Genomic DNA, 16,136 nt, shown 5'->3' with positions numbered 1-16,136 from the left:
CTGATTCCAGTGATCTACTGCTTACAATGATCCTTTATAGTCAGTCTAAAATCACAGAACCACAGATCAGAGATTCTGTGATTTTAGACTAAAATGCCACTCAAACATTAATTTGATTCACACAACCTCAAATGGTAACAGGTAATATAGAAATAGAATATTTTTAGCCTGGAAAGTAAGCCATATTGAAAAAAGTAATAAAATAAATAATAATAACAACAACAACAACAACAACAATTCTACTTATGGCTATAACCTTTTATATGATCATCTTAATTAATCAATTCCTTATGCTGAGTTAAGGTGTATGGATATGAAATGGATAGAGGACTCTACCACATAAGAAGGATCATAACCATAGGAGGGGTACAAGACAATGGAGAAGACCTTCAAGTTCTGTCTCTTAATTTGTTCTCAGACTTCCCTTGTCTTTAATGGTAAAGGATGTGAACGTTGCATTCTAGTCTTGTATGCTTCTATGAATTTTTTAGAATGCACATGAGAACATGAGGAGGAGTCACTAAAGTGTGTTTTTTCTTTTTCTTTCTTCTTTCTTTTTGAGAATTCTAGTAGTGGAACAGCTGAAATGAGAAATACACAATTCTTTGAAATGGTATGATGAGGGTAAAAATCAGTCTTTGCATCAGACCCATTGCATCAGACTCCTTGCGTGGAGGTTAAGTTATAAGTATTGAGTACTTCAACAAAGATAGATCTGAGTATATTGATCTGTATCAGTAATAACTGTAGAAAATAAACAGAAGAGTAACAAGAATTACAGAATTTCAGTGTTTTAGATCAAATGTATCTGAAAGGGAAAATCAACTTATCGTGAAAGTGGAAAGGAAGTTTTAGAACGTATCTTTAATCCATTTTAAAGGGGAATAGAAGTGATCCTCAAAGATAAAAAAGTCTTGCCTTAGTTCATTCTGTAAAGAAAAAGGAGGTGGAATTTGAAACTAATATAAAGAAATCTTTTAAAAGTATTTTAAGTCTGCAAAATCAGAATGTGATTGTAGGGACCTGGAACAGAAAGGCATGAATTTTGTTGAACCCTGAGTTAGTTTCTAGAGAATGTGTTCTTTAACCAAATAATGTAATTTTTAATTTGCAGTCTAAAGTGGGTGTGCACCTGAATGTCCTGTTGATTTCAAGTTCAATTGAGTTAGTTTTCTTGCATTCAGTTCATAAATAATTCAAAAAATGCATTAAGAAAGCCTATACATGTAAGTTATGGAGAAAGAAGACTAAACTTTCAACACTGTTTGATTAAGGGCATAACTGGAAAGATTCTAAATATGAACTAAAACAAGCATTTACAGTTCTGTCATTTGGAAAAAAGAATAAATCTGAATGTCTCGCTTGAATGCCTACCAAAATGAGTGTTAACCTTCCGAAAGAGAAATAGAACCAATGATTTGGTACAGCGCCAAACAATTAGACCAGTGAACAGACTTTCTTCTACCAGCATCTTTTATCAGAAATACCTTTCTAAATGTCACCTAAATAAATGAACCCCACAAGCTAAAAGAAAGCTGACCTGACCTTTTGACTCCACCTGTTCAAGAATGGGAATTTCTTAAGGATGCTATTCTACCCAGATAAAAAGTTCACAAAATCTGACCTGGAAAGAATGGTTAAAAGGATTAGTTTTGTTTAGTCTAGGAAAGAGCAGACAGAGGGAGGATGTGATTACAATCTTCCAGTATGTTAAAGAATGTTATAAAGATGCTAGTAATTGTTTTTCTGTATCCAGTTGGGGACAAGATAAGAATGAAGATGTTTAATACAAAACAAAGATATTTAGATTTAGTATTAGGAGAAAAAAAAATCTAATGCCAAGAATAGTAGAATCTGGTACAGGCTATATTAAGAAATTTGTCATCTTCTTTACTGGAAATTTTCAATTAGACCAATACATATCATTAGTAGTCAAGGTTGCTGATGTTATTCACAATAGAAGGTGAAAAGATAGATAGGTGATCACTTTTCCTGTCCTTCATTTCTACAACCATTATCTTTGGCAAGGCACTCTTATTTTATATCAGATTTGTTGTCACATTGGATATAAAAACAATTGGTTAGTGGGAGGCTTATCTGTACAGGATACTTCAATTACAGAGAATATTAATATTTCTGATTATATGACTAAACTAACAGTGTTAAAAGGATGTCAGAGTAATAGGTGAGGAAACTAAAAGGTGTACTCATTGACTTTGGATGTAGACTTCCATTGAACAGTGAATTTGCTATTATGAATTTCTTTTTCTCTGTTATTTGAGAGTTTTGGGTTTTGGTATCATACTTTTTTTTTTTTTTTTTTTTTTTTTTTTTTTTTTTCTGGTTGAGGTTAATAGCAAGGAAATTGTGGTGAACAGTCATCACACACAGAGAAACACAGGATTGAGTTATGGCATACACTCCATAAAGAACAGAAGAAACAGCGAACTTTTGATGTCTTTCCTTAAAGATATCAAAATACTGTCCTACTAGGGCAACGTTGCATAGCATGATCAATTAAGAGCTCAAAACCTGCTGAGTAACAGAAAACTAGAGAATGTAAGATGCTTGTATGCCTTTAATATATATTGCAGAGTAAAAGGGAAAGTGGGTGATGGTTTTCATTCTCATTCCACATTGCTAGCTTGTCTGTCAGTGGTGGAAAGTATGACACGCTTGCAGCACAGTTGCTTGTGCTTGATATTGGATACAGGAGCCTAAAGATATGTTAGACATGTAAAGTCCTACAAAGCATTTATTGAGATTCATATAGAGATAGTAGTGTCAAACATCAGGGCTTCCATTTTACATATTAAGCAAATTATGTGAATTGTAGCTCTCTTTATTTTTAGATGTTCTTTGAAATAACAAGATAATACATGTACTTTTTATTTTTTCCTCTTGAGTTTAGGAACTAGTTAAGTTATAGTATTTTCATCACATATACATATATATATATATATATATTTCTTTTTAACAGGTGCTGCACAATGGACTTTTGATGGAAATGAATCATCCAACAGCTGGGAGGATAGTTGTTCCAGGTTAGATGTTTAATTTTTTTCTAAATGGAGCTTGAAATTAAATGCTACATGACATCCTGAATAGTTCTGGAACTCAGCTGAGGACATGACACATCTTCACATTTCATTCAAATGAGCAAAATTTTAACCAGGAAGACATTTATGCTCATATTCATCCTGGTAGCAGAAAAATGGGTTAAAATATGTGTCAGAATAGCTTCTGGTTTTCATCGGTCAGTTGTCATAAAATATGAACACGGATTTGATAATATTTGCAAACTCCCACTGCTAGAAATATTACTGCTAAATCATCTGCATGAATATGTGAATCTGTTTTTGATTTAGTTCTATTTTGCAAGTTGCACAGACTTCTTTTAGGGACATTTCTGTTTTAAAAAATAGAAGAAAGAAAGAAGAGGAAACCTTCATACTGAAAGTTTCATCACAGCATTTTGTTTAATGAAACCAGACACAAAGCTATGCAATGATGAAATCTTAAATATCTGTTATGGATTTCCAAATAATACAGAAGAAATGAGTGAATCTTTTAAGCTCTGAGTGGATCAGGACTTCGAGTTGCTGTAGCTTTACTTCCATTGGAGTTAGCTCTGGAATGGGGTAAAGTTCATTAAGGGCTGTTATGTAAATCTTCATTTAGATCATTGCAGTTGACTCTGTTTTGATGACTGAGATTTATCTGACAATCTACTAGCTATTTGGTCAACTGTTCCTGCTTCTCTATGCTTTTCTCTCTCTCAAGCCACAGTGAGAATTGTTTCCTCCCTCATTCAGAGCACCATGTCATTTTTATTTTTATAACATCATCTCCTTACATTGTAACTTTCTGTGCCAAGTTCCACCCTCTGACACAGCACCCAGTTGTCATCAATTTCAGTTGACTTGAGCACATATAGTGGTAAGAAGAATTTGACCCATAAAATTTATCTTAATTTGCACATCCTGGAATCATACTGGGATGCAGAAAGAATTATTAGAAAGAAATTGATCCCATATTAGATCATGTTTTCTGCATGAATAGAAGGGGGTGTTTTGTGTGTGTATGTGTATGCTTCATATTTGCTCTTTATCACAGTTTGCATTCCACATTTGGTCCCCCTAGGCTTGGAAATTTGTTTGACTGTATTCAAAAATGCTTCTTTAATTTAGATGCACATATCTGGAAATACCAATCCTTTTGTTTTAGTTTCTAACAGAAAAGTAATCTTGTTTTATTTATACAAAATGGAAAGAGTAATATGGGGGTTGATTTAATTATTTTTTAAGAAGTGGGCAGAAAGGCATTGCAAATGGTACAAAAAGTGTGTAAGGTTTTCATGTTGCATACAATGTATAATCTATCTTAGAGAAATAAAATACTCCTTAAGGGGATAGGTTGAACTGCAAGAGGAGGAAGGAGATGAAAGGAATGTTCTAATGTCTGTCAGCAGCGATAGAGAGTATTGGCAAGAGAGGGAGTTTTCACATAGGTAAGCCATAGTACTTCCCAAATCCTTAGTTATTTTTTATTTTATTAAAACTCAAGCCAGTGACACTGTACAAAACTAAAATAAATCATCTTAATCTCTAATGATTTGTCATTTAGATGGGCTTCTATGAAGAGTTTGTTGTATTGAAGCAGATGGCTGTAATGATTACTGGATATTTGAGCAGGAAAAAGAGAATTCCTTCCTTTCCTGGCATGAAAGGACAGGGAGGGGAGAGGGAGAGACAAGGGAGGGAAGGGTGAAGAACAATCATTCAGTGTGAGCAGAATGAACCTATTGATATCAATGGAAAGACACCGCATTATTCTGTCTCAAAACTGGAGTGCATACGGAGTTTGGCTACAGTTGATGGTAGGTAATGGAAGTATCCTGGAATTGTCCTGGTCAATGATATATCTGAAGAAGAGGAGAAAGTGTTTTGAGAAGGCCTCCAGCAGATAAACGGTCTATTGATGACTGTTTAAATTAGTAAAAACCGTTTCTTTGATGTGATTGTCTTTGAATAGTAGGCAGAGAAGGGCTTTACTAAGCTCTCAGTTACTGGCTCAGGGTGGCTTAATAAAGATATTAATATGATTGTTGGAGCTGAGCAGAGTAAAAATACCTCTCCTTAAAGAGACTGGAGAGACTCTGATCCTAAAGTAAAGTGAATAACTGTTATTTCTTAACCATATAAGCAAGATTTTGATATGTATTAATTGAGTTGGACATCACTCTTGAGGCCCTTGACAGAGGTCAGACTTGAGCTGCCAAGGAAAGTTGCAAGTGCAGTGACATACATTTACTGAGCGTGAGTATACTGGCACATTTTAGCTCTGAATATCATGGTTGACCTCTATCATCTAACATACTGATTTGGACTTCTCCAAAGGCCTTCTCCAGGCATATCCTCACTTTGAGAGTGGCTTCCAGTCTGTATTTGAATTCTCAATTGTAGATCTCATGTTTTTTGAAATCCTGAGGGATTTTGCCATTGACTTTAATGCAGGGTACATTTGTAACATCAGACTTGGTGATTCACACCCCTCCTGTGCTTAAATGTGTTTTGAATACTCCTTATATAGTTACTGAATTTGGTTCTTTCCACACCAAGTCAATGCTTTCCCCCTTGCCTTTTTTTATAATTCCCAGTTTGATATACTGTTTGCTGATAAACACATCCTAAGATGCCTGTGCCTGATGGAACTGGAATAGGAGAAGTTGCATTATAAATAGTATATTTCTGTTCAATTGCTTTCAAAAATGCATATTGATGATAGGAGAGATACAGATCTTGTGTTTTGATATCTCGTTCTTCTAGTATTAATTGGAAAATGTCATTAGGATAATGTTTCTTGTTCCATTCAGTATAGTCATGTTGTAAAATTATTCAAGAGCTAACTTGTCGTATACAGATGCATTTTTGTCTTATACTGAATTATCGTATATCATCTATACAGAATGTGCAATACTGTGAGAGATCCTTGCTCGAGTCCCAAAGACCTGGCACTGTACTGCACTCATTAGTCTTTGCAGGACTGATTCATTCGATTGCAGGACTGTACTGATGAGATTCTTCTGGCTCCACCTCTAAAGTTATCTTGATCATCTTTAGTTCAGGGGATACACCCCAGCACAGTCAGGGGCTAGAGTACCTCAACTGGAGAGGCTGAGGTCTGTATCAGCCTTGGGAAAAGGTTGATCCTGCACAGCAAACTACAAGGAGCTTAACAAAGGGAAGAGCTGGGCTCTTCACAACAGTGAACAGTGGGAGGAAGAGACAATGGAAGTACAGAGTGGATATCGGGAAACTCTTTTTCACCAAGAAACCAGACAATGGAGCAGGTTGCCTAGAGAGGTTGTGCAGGTTGTCCTAGGAGTTTTTCAATAAATGACTAGATAAAGCCCTGAGCAAGTTGTTCTGACCTCAGACCTGAGCTTGGTTCATGCAGGAGCTTAAACTGGAGACCTCTTGAGGTGCTTTCAAACTTGGTCTATGTTCTTATTCTGTAATTAACCACAGTATCTCCTCACAAAGCTCTTCTTGACTTAGCCCTTTCCATAAAGATTTGGAAGATTTCTCATTTGTACAAATAACATATTTTTAAGAAAATGAGAAATGTAGAGCACAAAGTTCTTTTGAGGTCAAAAAATGATAGGGAATATATGTTTTATGGAGTGCCAGATTGCAGATGATACTGAATGGCACAGATGCAATACAGTTAAGTGAAGGGACAAAATTTCAAGAAGCTTTAGCATCTGGAATAGTCTTGAGGTCCTTTGCCAAAGAGTAAAGGACTTTTCCAAAGAGCAGTAGCATGTGGGTTTCTGGGAGCCACTGTATAAATTATTTTGAGTAGCTATGTGGAATGTAATGGATACCAACCCACAGTGATTTTGTAAAAAAACAAAACAAAAAAAAACACTAATGGATGCAATGCAGTCTTGCCCAAACTGTCTCCATTATCATATATTTTATATGGTTTAGGAAATTCGAATAATAATATTTTCAACTTTTGCATTATGCAGTAGCTAATGTTGACTTATGGCAAAGAAAAAAAAAAAAGGAGAAAAAAACATGCATTCAGCTGTCACAAACAAATCAACCTTCACAGAATTTACATTATTAACTATTTACATTATTAACTAAAATTATTAATAATGTATTACATTATTAACTCTGTGAAAGAACCCTTATTTCTGATCCCTTCTAAGCCTTAGTGAAGTGGGGATTTGGATAGAAGCCTACACTTTCGAATCATCTCTCATCAAACAGGAAATAATATAACTGTAGAAATCTTGTAGCACCTATTTCAGACAAAATAGCTATTCTTAGTTTTGATAGTGTTCATATTCTGTGTTCTCCTTATCCCAGCTTCCTCAGTTGAGAAACACTCTTTCTGTCCTTTGGCGCATGATCTTCACCAAGGATGTCTTTATTGCTCTGAGAGGGCAGTTTCATACCTGGCTTTATGACTTCCTTCTGTGCTCTTGAGATAATGTATTTGGGGGACTGATCCAGGCTCAGTTAGGAAAAGCACTACAGGATTCCTCCTTGGCATAGATTTCTTGGACTGAATTCAGGTAATCTATGTTAATTAATCAACCCACTCAGGAGAAATGTCCTTTTTTCCGGTCTTCTGTCACTGTACATTACAAATATACTACTGGAATGGGAAAGACTTTTTTTTTTTTTTTTTTTTGGGAGGTAGTCTTTTCCTGTTTTATGATTCATTAAATGATGTCCTGGTTCTATGGAGACTAATTGCTATCAATCTCTTAGAAGAATGGTTTTAAGGAATAAGACTAGGAGGCAAGAAATCTAATAGGACTTCCTTATTATGCCACAGATTTCTTTCTTAACCTTGGACAAATCATCTATCACTCTCTATCTCACCTTATTAATCATTTGCAGTTTTTCAGATCTTAATAGCTTAAAAATACTTTGAATTCTAAGGGAACAAATTATTGTAACAGTGCTATGTATTATTTTAAATATGTATTACTATTTATTATGTATGTATTTATATTTATTTTCTCCATGTAGAGGGAATACTAATTAACATTAATAACAGTGGGGTTTCTGTATGTTTGCTCATTACATTTCAAGACAGGGAGCAGATATGGCTGTTAATGATATATACTATCTTTTTCTGTTCATTTAATGTAAGTGAAGTAGAGGAAGCTTAAAAGGACTTAGATATATGGCACAGAAAAGTAAATTCTGCTTGGGAAGAGATTGCAGGAAATTAAGGAGGTCTGTACTACAAGCCATCATTTCCTGCAGCTAGGAGATCCCACCATATAGGAACAACAATAACAGCATAAAAAAGCCCAACTTTTTTGTTTTGTTTTGTTTTGTTTTGTTTTGTTTTGTTTTGTTTTATTTTATTTTATTTTATTTTATTTTATTTTATTTTATTTTATTTTATTTTATTTTATTTTATTTTATTTTATTTTATTTTATTTTCAAGAACCTCTGCTTGAACTTCTCATCCTGTCTGCTTCTCATCAGGCAGCTTTTTCATATGTGTGTGTGTGTGCGTGTGTGTATGTGCACGCATATGCATAACTGATGTTGATTGAAAAATTTTAATTTCACTTCACTATTTATGGTACATTGGAGACAAACAGCTTCACCGGCATTACCGTTACCTCATTCGCCTTTTTTAGTCATCAGGGCTGACTGTTTATGTCTTTTACATTCACAGAGCTGATTTCAATTTTGAGGAATTCAGGACCATTACAGAAACACAGCAGAAATGATGTATGACAGCTAACTTAGCTATCCTCAAAATACTTTTAAAAAATCTTAATAAATATCTAGGCAATATATTCATACAGATTGCAAAAGGGAAAAAAAAAAAAAGACATGTTGGGAATGGAGAGGATTATGTTACGAGTTTCAGGATTATGTAGAAAAGGTTAGTGTATCTTAATGTATGGTACAGCTATTTGAAAACTGTAAGGTTTCTTTAAAGTAAAACATAAACATCAACCCTCTTCATATTTTTTCTCCTTTGTTGTATGTGTCCAGAGCATTTTTCTACACTATATTTTAAAATTTGTTATACCTCCTGGAGTAGTCTTAATGCCACAGCCAATACTTTTAAAGTTAATTTTTAAGGAAGAAAAGCCACCTGTCTCTTACCTACTTTTAGGGCTTCAGTTATTGAGGGAAATTAAGAAACAATGAAAGTCTTTCCCACCAGGCTCAGAGTAAGTGCTTATGTGCTTTGCTGTCATGACAGCACCAACAGGGACAAGTAGTGATCTGTGCTGCTCAGGCTCTTTGGGGTTGCTATTAAGGGTGTCTCAGTTGGACTCTTCTGTTGGCAGACCTGAGTGTTTTTCAAGTCTTTCTTTAAGTTGTGTGTGTATGTGGCAATCAAAGTTGTTTTTCTTGCATCACATGTTTCTTTCCAGGACCCGATTCTGTGGTATTGGGATATGAAATAAAAATATTTCAATGGACAATTGAGGAGATTTCTCTACTCTGTACATAATGTAATTAAGTCAAGTGCAGTTGTGGTTGAACTTGGCTGAGTGCTGATTGGTAATTACATTTCTACTGGAGAATATTTCTTTATATTTTGCTCCATATGTCCTGAGATGTACTAGGACTTTCTTTAAACTGAGCATACCAGTTTCTTATGGAGAGTAAACTAAACAATAAATGTCACCTCACTGGTACACGGGGAAAAGAAAAGTTGAAGCATTACCTGAATATCCAAATAAACTCATTAATTTCCCACCGAAGGTCATAGTCCTAGAATTCAGCTTTGTTTAAAGATTTTTTTTTTTTTCTGTTTAAATGCACTTTCCACTTCTTTTTATATAAGTAACAGTAACTTAGAAAGTACTTTCTTAGGTACTCATTTTGTAACAAGCACAACCAGGTGCTCACAGAGTTCAGTGTGTGATTGTTAAAGATATATTTGCATGCCTCGGGTGCATTGTAAAACAGCCAAATTACTTCAACACCCATAAATTGTCAGTATATCTTTATGATCTTTAATAATTATTGGATATGAAAAGGAATCCACTGTCAGCTAAAAGTTTGGTTTCATTAAATGTAAAAATATGTTTTAAACATTTAGACAATTTTACTTAATCCCTAGGATACTGAGTATACTAATCCTCATCTGTGTTTCCGCCATGTCATTTTGACCCAAGCCCTGCCTCCTGTGAGTGGAAAGACTTAAGCTGTTTCATGAAAACCTAGACCAAAACATTTTATGGCCAGCAGTGGCCATTAGATTATATAGTTTGTCTTCCTACAGGTATGGCCACCGAATTTCACCAATGTACTCTTTTCATGTGTTTGACTACAATGTGTCTTATCTAGAAATCCTCAAAAAATGGAAAATATATAAATATATAAAATATATATATAAATAAATATATATTATATATTATATATAAATATATATATATTTAATATATATATATATTAAACCAAAACTAACTTTAGAATTATAGTGTAGCAATTAGGTTTATTCTTGTCTTTCTCACATATGTGACAGATTTAACTGCTTTTGTTTTTTGCCCATGAAACTGTCATGTACTTACATGACAGAAGTCACATCTAGATGACTTTTTGGCAAACCATGTAGGGTATTTTTCTAGGTCTTTTAAGGTACATTGTGTAAGCAAAGTGCAGCAGCTCTGTCTCTTATATTGCAGTCTGCACACTGCAGATTTACAGGAAAAATTTGCGGGTGTACAGATGTATGGAGTGATACTTTTTGCTACAAGAAGAAGATGACTTTGGGAAGGCATAATACATGAAAAACCTTTGGAGTCTACTTGATCAGAATAGCAGAAAATACCAGGAATACACAGTAGAGTAACCATGTTTTCCCTGCATCCTGTGCATCTGCATGAATATAATTATATATATATATATTTTTTCCTTTTTATGTATATATAGTTTACTGACAAAAAAACTTGTTTTATTTGTGTGTGTTTATAAGATAACTTGCCTTGATTTAATTCCAACTCTAGTTGAAATATTTCCCATCAGTTAGCTTCCTTAGGAGTCAACGGGTATTTTTGTGTTTATTGTTCTTTGTGATGGATAGATCCTATGTGTGTTCCAGGTTCCTGAAACCACCAGGTTTGGCAGCAGCATCAGCCTGCACTATGCATTCAGCCCCTGTGAGCTTAACCTAGGGGTATAAAGAACAGATCTGATCCAGAATCCTTTTTTTTTTTTTTTTTTTTGTTTTGTTTTGGTTTGAATTTCATTATCAATACCTGAATTTGATTTATTAACCTACAGTTCCAATCTCTATAGTCTTTATGAGTTATGTTGTCAGGTTTAGATGAAAAGAGAAGTACTCTAGAGGAAAAAAGAACAACTTTAGCCTTTAATCTGTTCATTTCCCTCTTGATCTGTTCTTACATTTATTTGTACTACTGCAGGACTATAATAGTATTCCCTGGTTTATTCTTCTTTAGTTTTTTGAATCCCAGTTGTTCCTCAGCAACTTGATTCAGTTGTATCACAAACCTCTAACCTCATGTAGCTCTCAAAGTTACATTTCTCACTTCTTCATCCAAAATATGGAGATAATAGAACTCACAAGTAATTACAGGGTAAATATGCTCAGGTTTGCTCAAATTATAGTGATGGCAATATGTGAAATCTGATGCTGCACTTTCTTTATAGATTGTGCAAGAAGAGACTGAATAGAAGTTAGGGGCAAAATAAGGGTTAAAATGGTAGTTTTACTGTTCAGTTGTGGACAGCCTACCACCAATATATAACGTACCTGACGTGGCTTAGTAAATATATTTAACTTTTTTATCTGTAACTCCTGAAGTAGGGCAAATTTAACAGCTCTAGTGATCAACATGAACTTGTAATTATTTTTACTGCTCTTCCTTGTACTTTCCACAGCTCTTTCTTGTAATATTCTGCCCAGAATAAAATCACTGCTTCAAAACAAGCATGGTGATTTGGATCTGTCTTAAATATTCCACACGATGCTTTCATCATTTGGGCTATCAAGAACAAATCATTGTTGCCACTTCATCTGCTGTTTTGCTTACTATTCTGGAGCTTTTTTGGAGTTCCAGAAGAGTCAAAACTTCCAAGACTTTCTGCATATGTTTTGTGACTTCTGATTTTTTGTGACTTCACAAATGCTTTGTGATTCAGATTCTGAAAACATCTTTTTTTTTCTTAAGATTTCTATTTAGATAAAATTACTCATCTAATGTGATGTAGACTTGCAAGTCTTGTTTTGTTAAACTAAACTTTTTTTTTTTTTTTTTTTTTTTTAATAAAAATAAAGGTTTGTCCATCACTGCATGTAAAAGGTTTAAACCAAGACAGAACAGATGTGAACTCAATTATTTTAAGGGCTATTGAAATCCTGAGGCATCAGGTCAAGACTTTATTTGAAAAATCTTCCTGACACAAAGTCTGTTAAGGTAAGGAATAGTGTCCCCTGAGAAGACATAGAATCCACTTTTTTTTTTTTTTTTTTTTTTTTGTCTGTCTGAAACTAGACTGAATGTAGCTGTAATAAAAATGGTTTACCCTTATGAAAAGCAGATAATTGTTCTATTAAAAGGGATTGATATCTTAATGAATTTTAAAATTTGGTGCCAGTTTATTGCTTTAAATTAAAGTTGTTTAGAGATTGTGCCTATGGCAGGCCAATAAAAGTTTTATATTGATTTTTGTATAAGAGTGTTCTTCATGGGTTTTGAACTGGATGCAGAGATGAAATGAAACAGAGGCTTACAGATTAGAACAAGCTTTTTAATATTCTTTGCAAGCTGTTTTTAGAAACATCACAGGGAACATAAAATCAGGCACAGTTGTGAAGTGAGGCAGTACAATTTACAAACAAACATGTGGGGCAAAGAAAATTTCAAAGCTGAGCATGTACAAATACCCACTTCCAGTTGTGTAGTCCTAACTTGCACATACTGAAATTGCAACTGTATGCATACATCTGTTATTCCCAGCCCACGAACATAGACAGATTTGTACAAGCTTGTATCAATTCTTAGCAACTCAATAGTATTCTCAAGAAATGACAAGATTAATGATAAAAACTAAGGTGCACTGAAGTGATTTCTGTTGGTTTGGATTTCTGCATGAGTAAATCTGTGACGAAAACTCTTGGAGTCCCCTAAATTCCTGAGTTATATCTTGGAGTTGTTTTTCCTTTCTCTTTTCTTTTATTACCTTGGGTAATAAAATTTTGTGTTGAGATAGTGGTTTTTCTTTGGAGCCAGGTCAAGTTCTGGTGATGCCAAGAAGCCATTTCTTCCTAGCTTTACAGTCTATGCAATACACTTTTCAGCATGGTTTCATAAGTGGTTTGTCTCTTGGGACATAAGTTTTTGTGGATGTGCTTAGAAAATGTCACTTAAGAAAACAAAAAATCTCTTTGCAAAGGTGATCAGTTTCTAATGAGTTCTATAAGTGAATGATATACTTGATCATATGAATGTATTGCTTACTATTTTGTATGTGCAAGCCAGATGTTTATGTAAATAAATATTCTGCTGTTTCCTTTAAATGGGCCTATGTTTTAAAATCCTGCCTTCAGCTCCTAATGGAGAATATGTTACGGATCAGTCTACTTGACAAAGGAGTCTGTTTCGGCCAACCTTCCCATTTTTATGTTTATTCATACTTAGGGAAATAGAAAAGATAAAGTGGGGCACATATTGGTAGTGTAGTTACCTCTGCTACCTTCATAGATATCTAGATAAGGATTAGAGTTGTAATTCCTAAAAGGGCAAATTTCCTTCCTGATTTTGATTATACTCACAAATCAATGTCCCCAATAAATCCACTGTATGATTTAATAGTTGTTTTTTTTTTTTTTTTTTTTTTTTTTTAATTTTATTTCAGAAATGTATATGTACTTTAATAGCTTACACTTCTCATTTTTGTTTGGATTTCCTGAGAAAACACCAGAAAATGTTGAAATGTCCTTGTGTTCTCAGAGGTTCAGGTACCATGCTCTAGCTTTCACCAGCTCTGAAGTAGAGTTGTAAGAACTTGTGGCTGAAGTGCAGATTTGGTATACATATAGCTGTATAGCAACATTAGATTGAAGATAACATTTTAACCTATCTTTCATCATTTTTGAAGTTCTTCTGTAATACTGACACTGTAGATAGAGCTACTGGTAGGGGAGGGAGGCACAGAAGAAGAAATTGTAGGAATAGTTCAGAGGCATCAGTGAATGAAAATTTAATAGAAAACCCTTGGTGTCTTCTTATGAAGCCATTCACGTTCTAAGAGTCATTGTTCTGACTTATTTAAAGTCTCCCAAAATGTTTGCTAGTATAGAGATACAGTGTAGAAGTGTAGAAGCTTCCTTCTAGTTGACTTTAAGGAAGCTAGCAATATCATGTCTACTGCTTTAATATGACTTTTAGATTCATACTTCTAGATGGTAAATCACCCAGAACAATATCATCCACCACCAATCTCTATGTGGCAAACTGTTAACATTCCCATGAATTTACATTTACTTCCAAGATTTTCCTGTCAGATGTCTTTTTTTTTTTTTTTTTTTTATGGGAAGTTACCAGTTTAGTTATTACATCAGGAGGTTGTATAGCAAATACTTTTAATTTTAAATATTTTCAGATTGCTGTTCCTTTCACCAAGTACATTCAGAAGTTAATCCAAATGCCTCATTGAGACTATTTGGAAACTCTAAATCTAAGTCATATCTGATTCATGGAAAACAATAGTATACTGGACACCTGCTCCAACAAAATGTAATTATATACTCACAGAATCATCTAGGTTGGAAGAGACCTCCAAGATCATCGAGTCCAACCTCTGACCTAACACTAACCAGTCCTCCACTAAACCCTATCACTAAGCTCTACATCTAAACATCTTTTAAAGACCTCCAGGGATGGTGACTCAACCGCTTCCCTGGGCAGCCCATTCCAATGCCTAAGAACCCTTTTGGTAAAGAAGTTCTTCCTAATATCCAACGTAAACCTCCCCTGGCACAACTTTAACCCATTCCCCCTTGTCCTGTCACCAGGCACATAGGAGAATAGACCAATCCCCACCTCGCTACAGCCTCCTTTAAGGCACCTGTAGAGCATGATAAGGATGCCCCTGAGCCTCCTCTTCTCTAGGCTAAACAACCCCAGCTCCCTCAGCCGCTCCTTGTAAGACTTGTTCTCCAGGCCCCTCACCAGCTTTGTCGCCCCTCTCTGGACTCGCTCGAGCACCTCGATGTCCTTCTTGTAGTGAGGGGCCCAAAACTGAACACAGTACTTGAGGTGCAGCTTCACCAGAGCCAAGTACAGGGGGACAATGCCTGGCCACACTGTTTCTTATGCAAGCCAGGATGCTGTTGGCCTTCTTGGCCACCTGAGCGCACTGCTGGCTCATATTCAGCCGACTGTCAACCAATACTCCCAGGTCGTTCTCTGCCTGGCAGCTTTCCAATCATTCATCTCCCAGCCTGTGGTGCTGCTTGGGGTTGTTGTGCCCCAGGTGCAGGACCTGGCACTTGGCCTTGTTGAAGTTCATACACTTGACCTCAGCCCATCAGTCCAGCCTATCCAAATCGTCCTGCAGAGCCTTCCTACCCTTGAGCAGATCGACACATGCACCTAACTTGGTGTCATCTGCAAAGGTACTGAGGGTGCACTCAATGCCCTCATCCAGATCATCGATAAAGGTATTAAAGAGAACTGCCCTAGTACTGAGCCCTGGAGAACTCCACTAGTGACCGGCCTCCAACTGGATTTAACTCCATTAACCATGACTCTTTGGGCCCAGCTATCCAGCCAGTTCTTAACCCAACAAAGCGTACACCATTCCAAGCCAAGAGCAGCAAGTTTCTTGAGGAGAATGCTGTGGTAAACGACGTCAAAAGCCATACTGAAGTCAAGGTAGACCACATCCACAGCCTTTCCCTCATCACTATACCTCTATAACATAATTATATATTGCATCTGCGTAATATATATGACTCTATATTATATGCCATTATAGAACATGAAAGTATTGAAACCCATGAAAGTTATTTGTAGTGAGAGAAGAATTAGGAACTATCAATCTATAAAATTTATCAAGGATGATTTTAATAGTTTTACCTTAAAAAAAAAAAAAAAAAAG

At 35.3% G+C, this 16,136-nt stretch overlaps 1 protein-coding gene across 3 annotated transcripts in view; it reads left to right on the top strand.

Moving 5' to 3' along the window:
- Positions 1-16,136, top strand: part of SUGCT (succinyl-CoA:glutarate-CoA transferase) — a 326,609-nt gene that overhangs the window by 272,639 nt on the left and 37,834 nt on the right. For all 3 annotated transcript variants that reach the window (XM_032183117.1, XM_032183115.1, XM_032183118.1), the window contains one exon: positions 2,981-3,044. In XM_032183117.1, the coding sequence (XP_032039008.1) occupies positions 2,981-3,044 (64 nt within the window). The remainder of the gene's footprint in view (positions 1-2,980; positions 3,045-16,136) is intronic.

This window comes from Aythya fuligula, chromosome 2, assembly GCF_009819795.1.
Source record: "Aythya fuligula isolate bAytFul2 chromosome 2, bAytFul2.pri, whole genome shotgun sequence".
NCBI classification, from domain to species: Eukaryota; Metazoa; Chordata; class Aves; order Anseriformes; family Anatidae; genus Aythya; species Aythya fuligula.
This window is presented reverse-complemented; position numbering and strand designations above follow the sequence as displayed.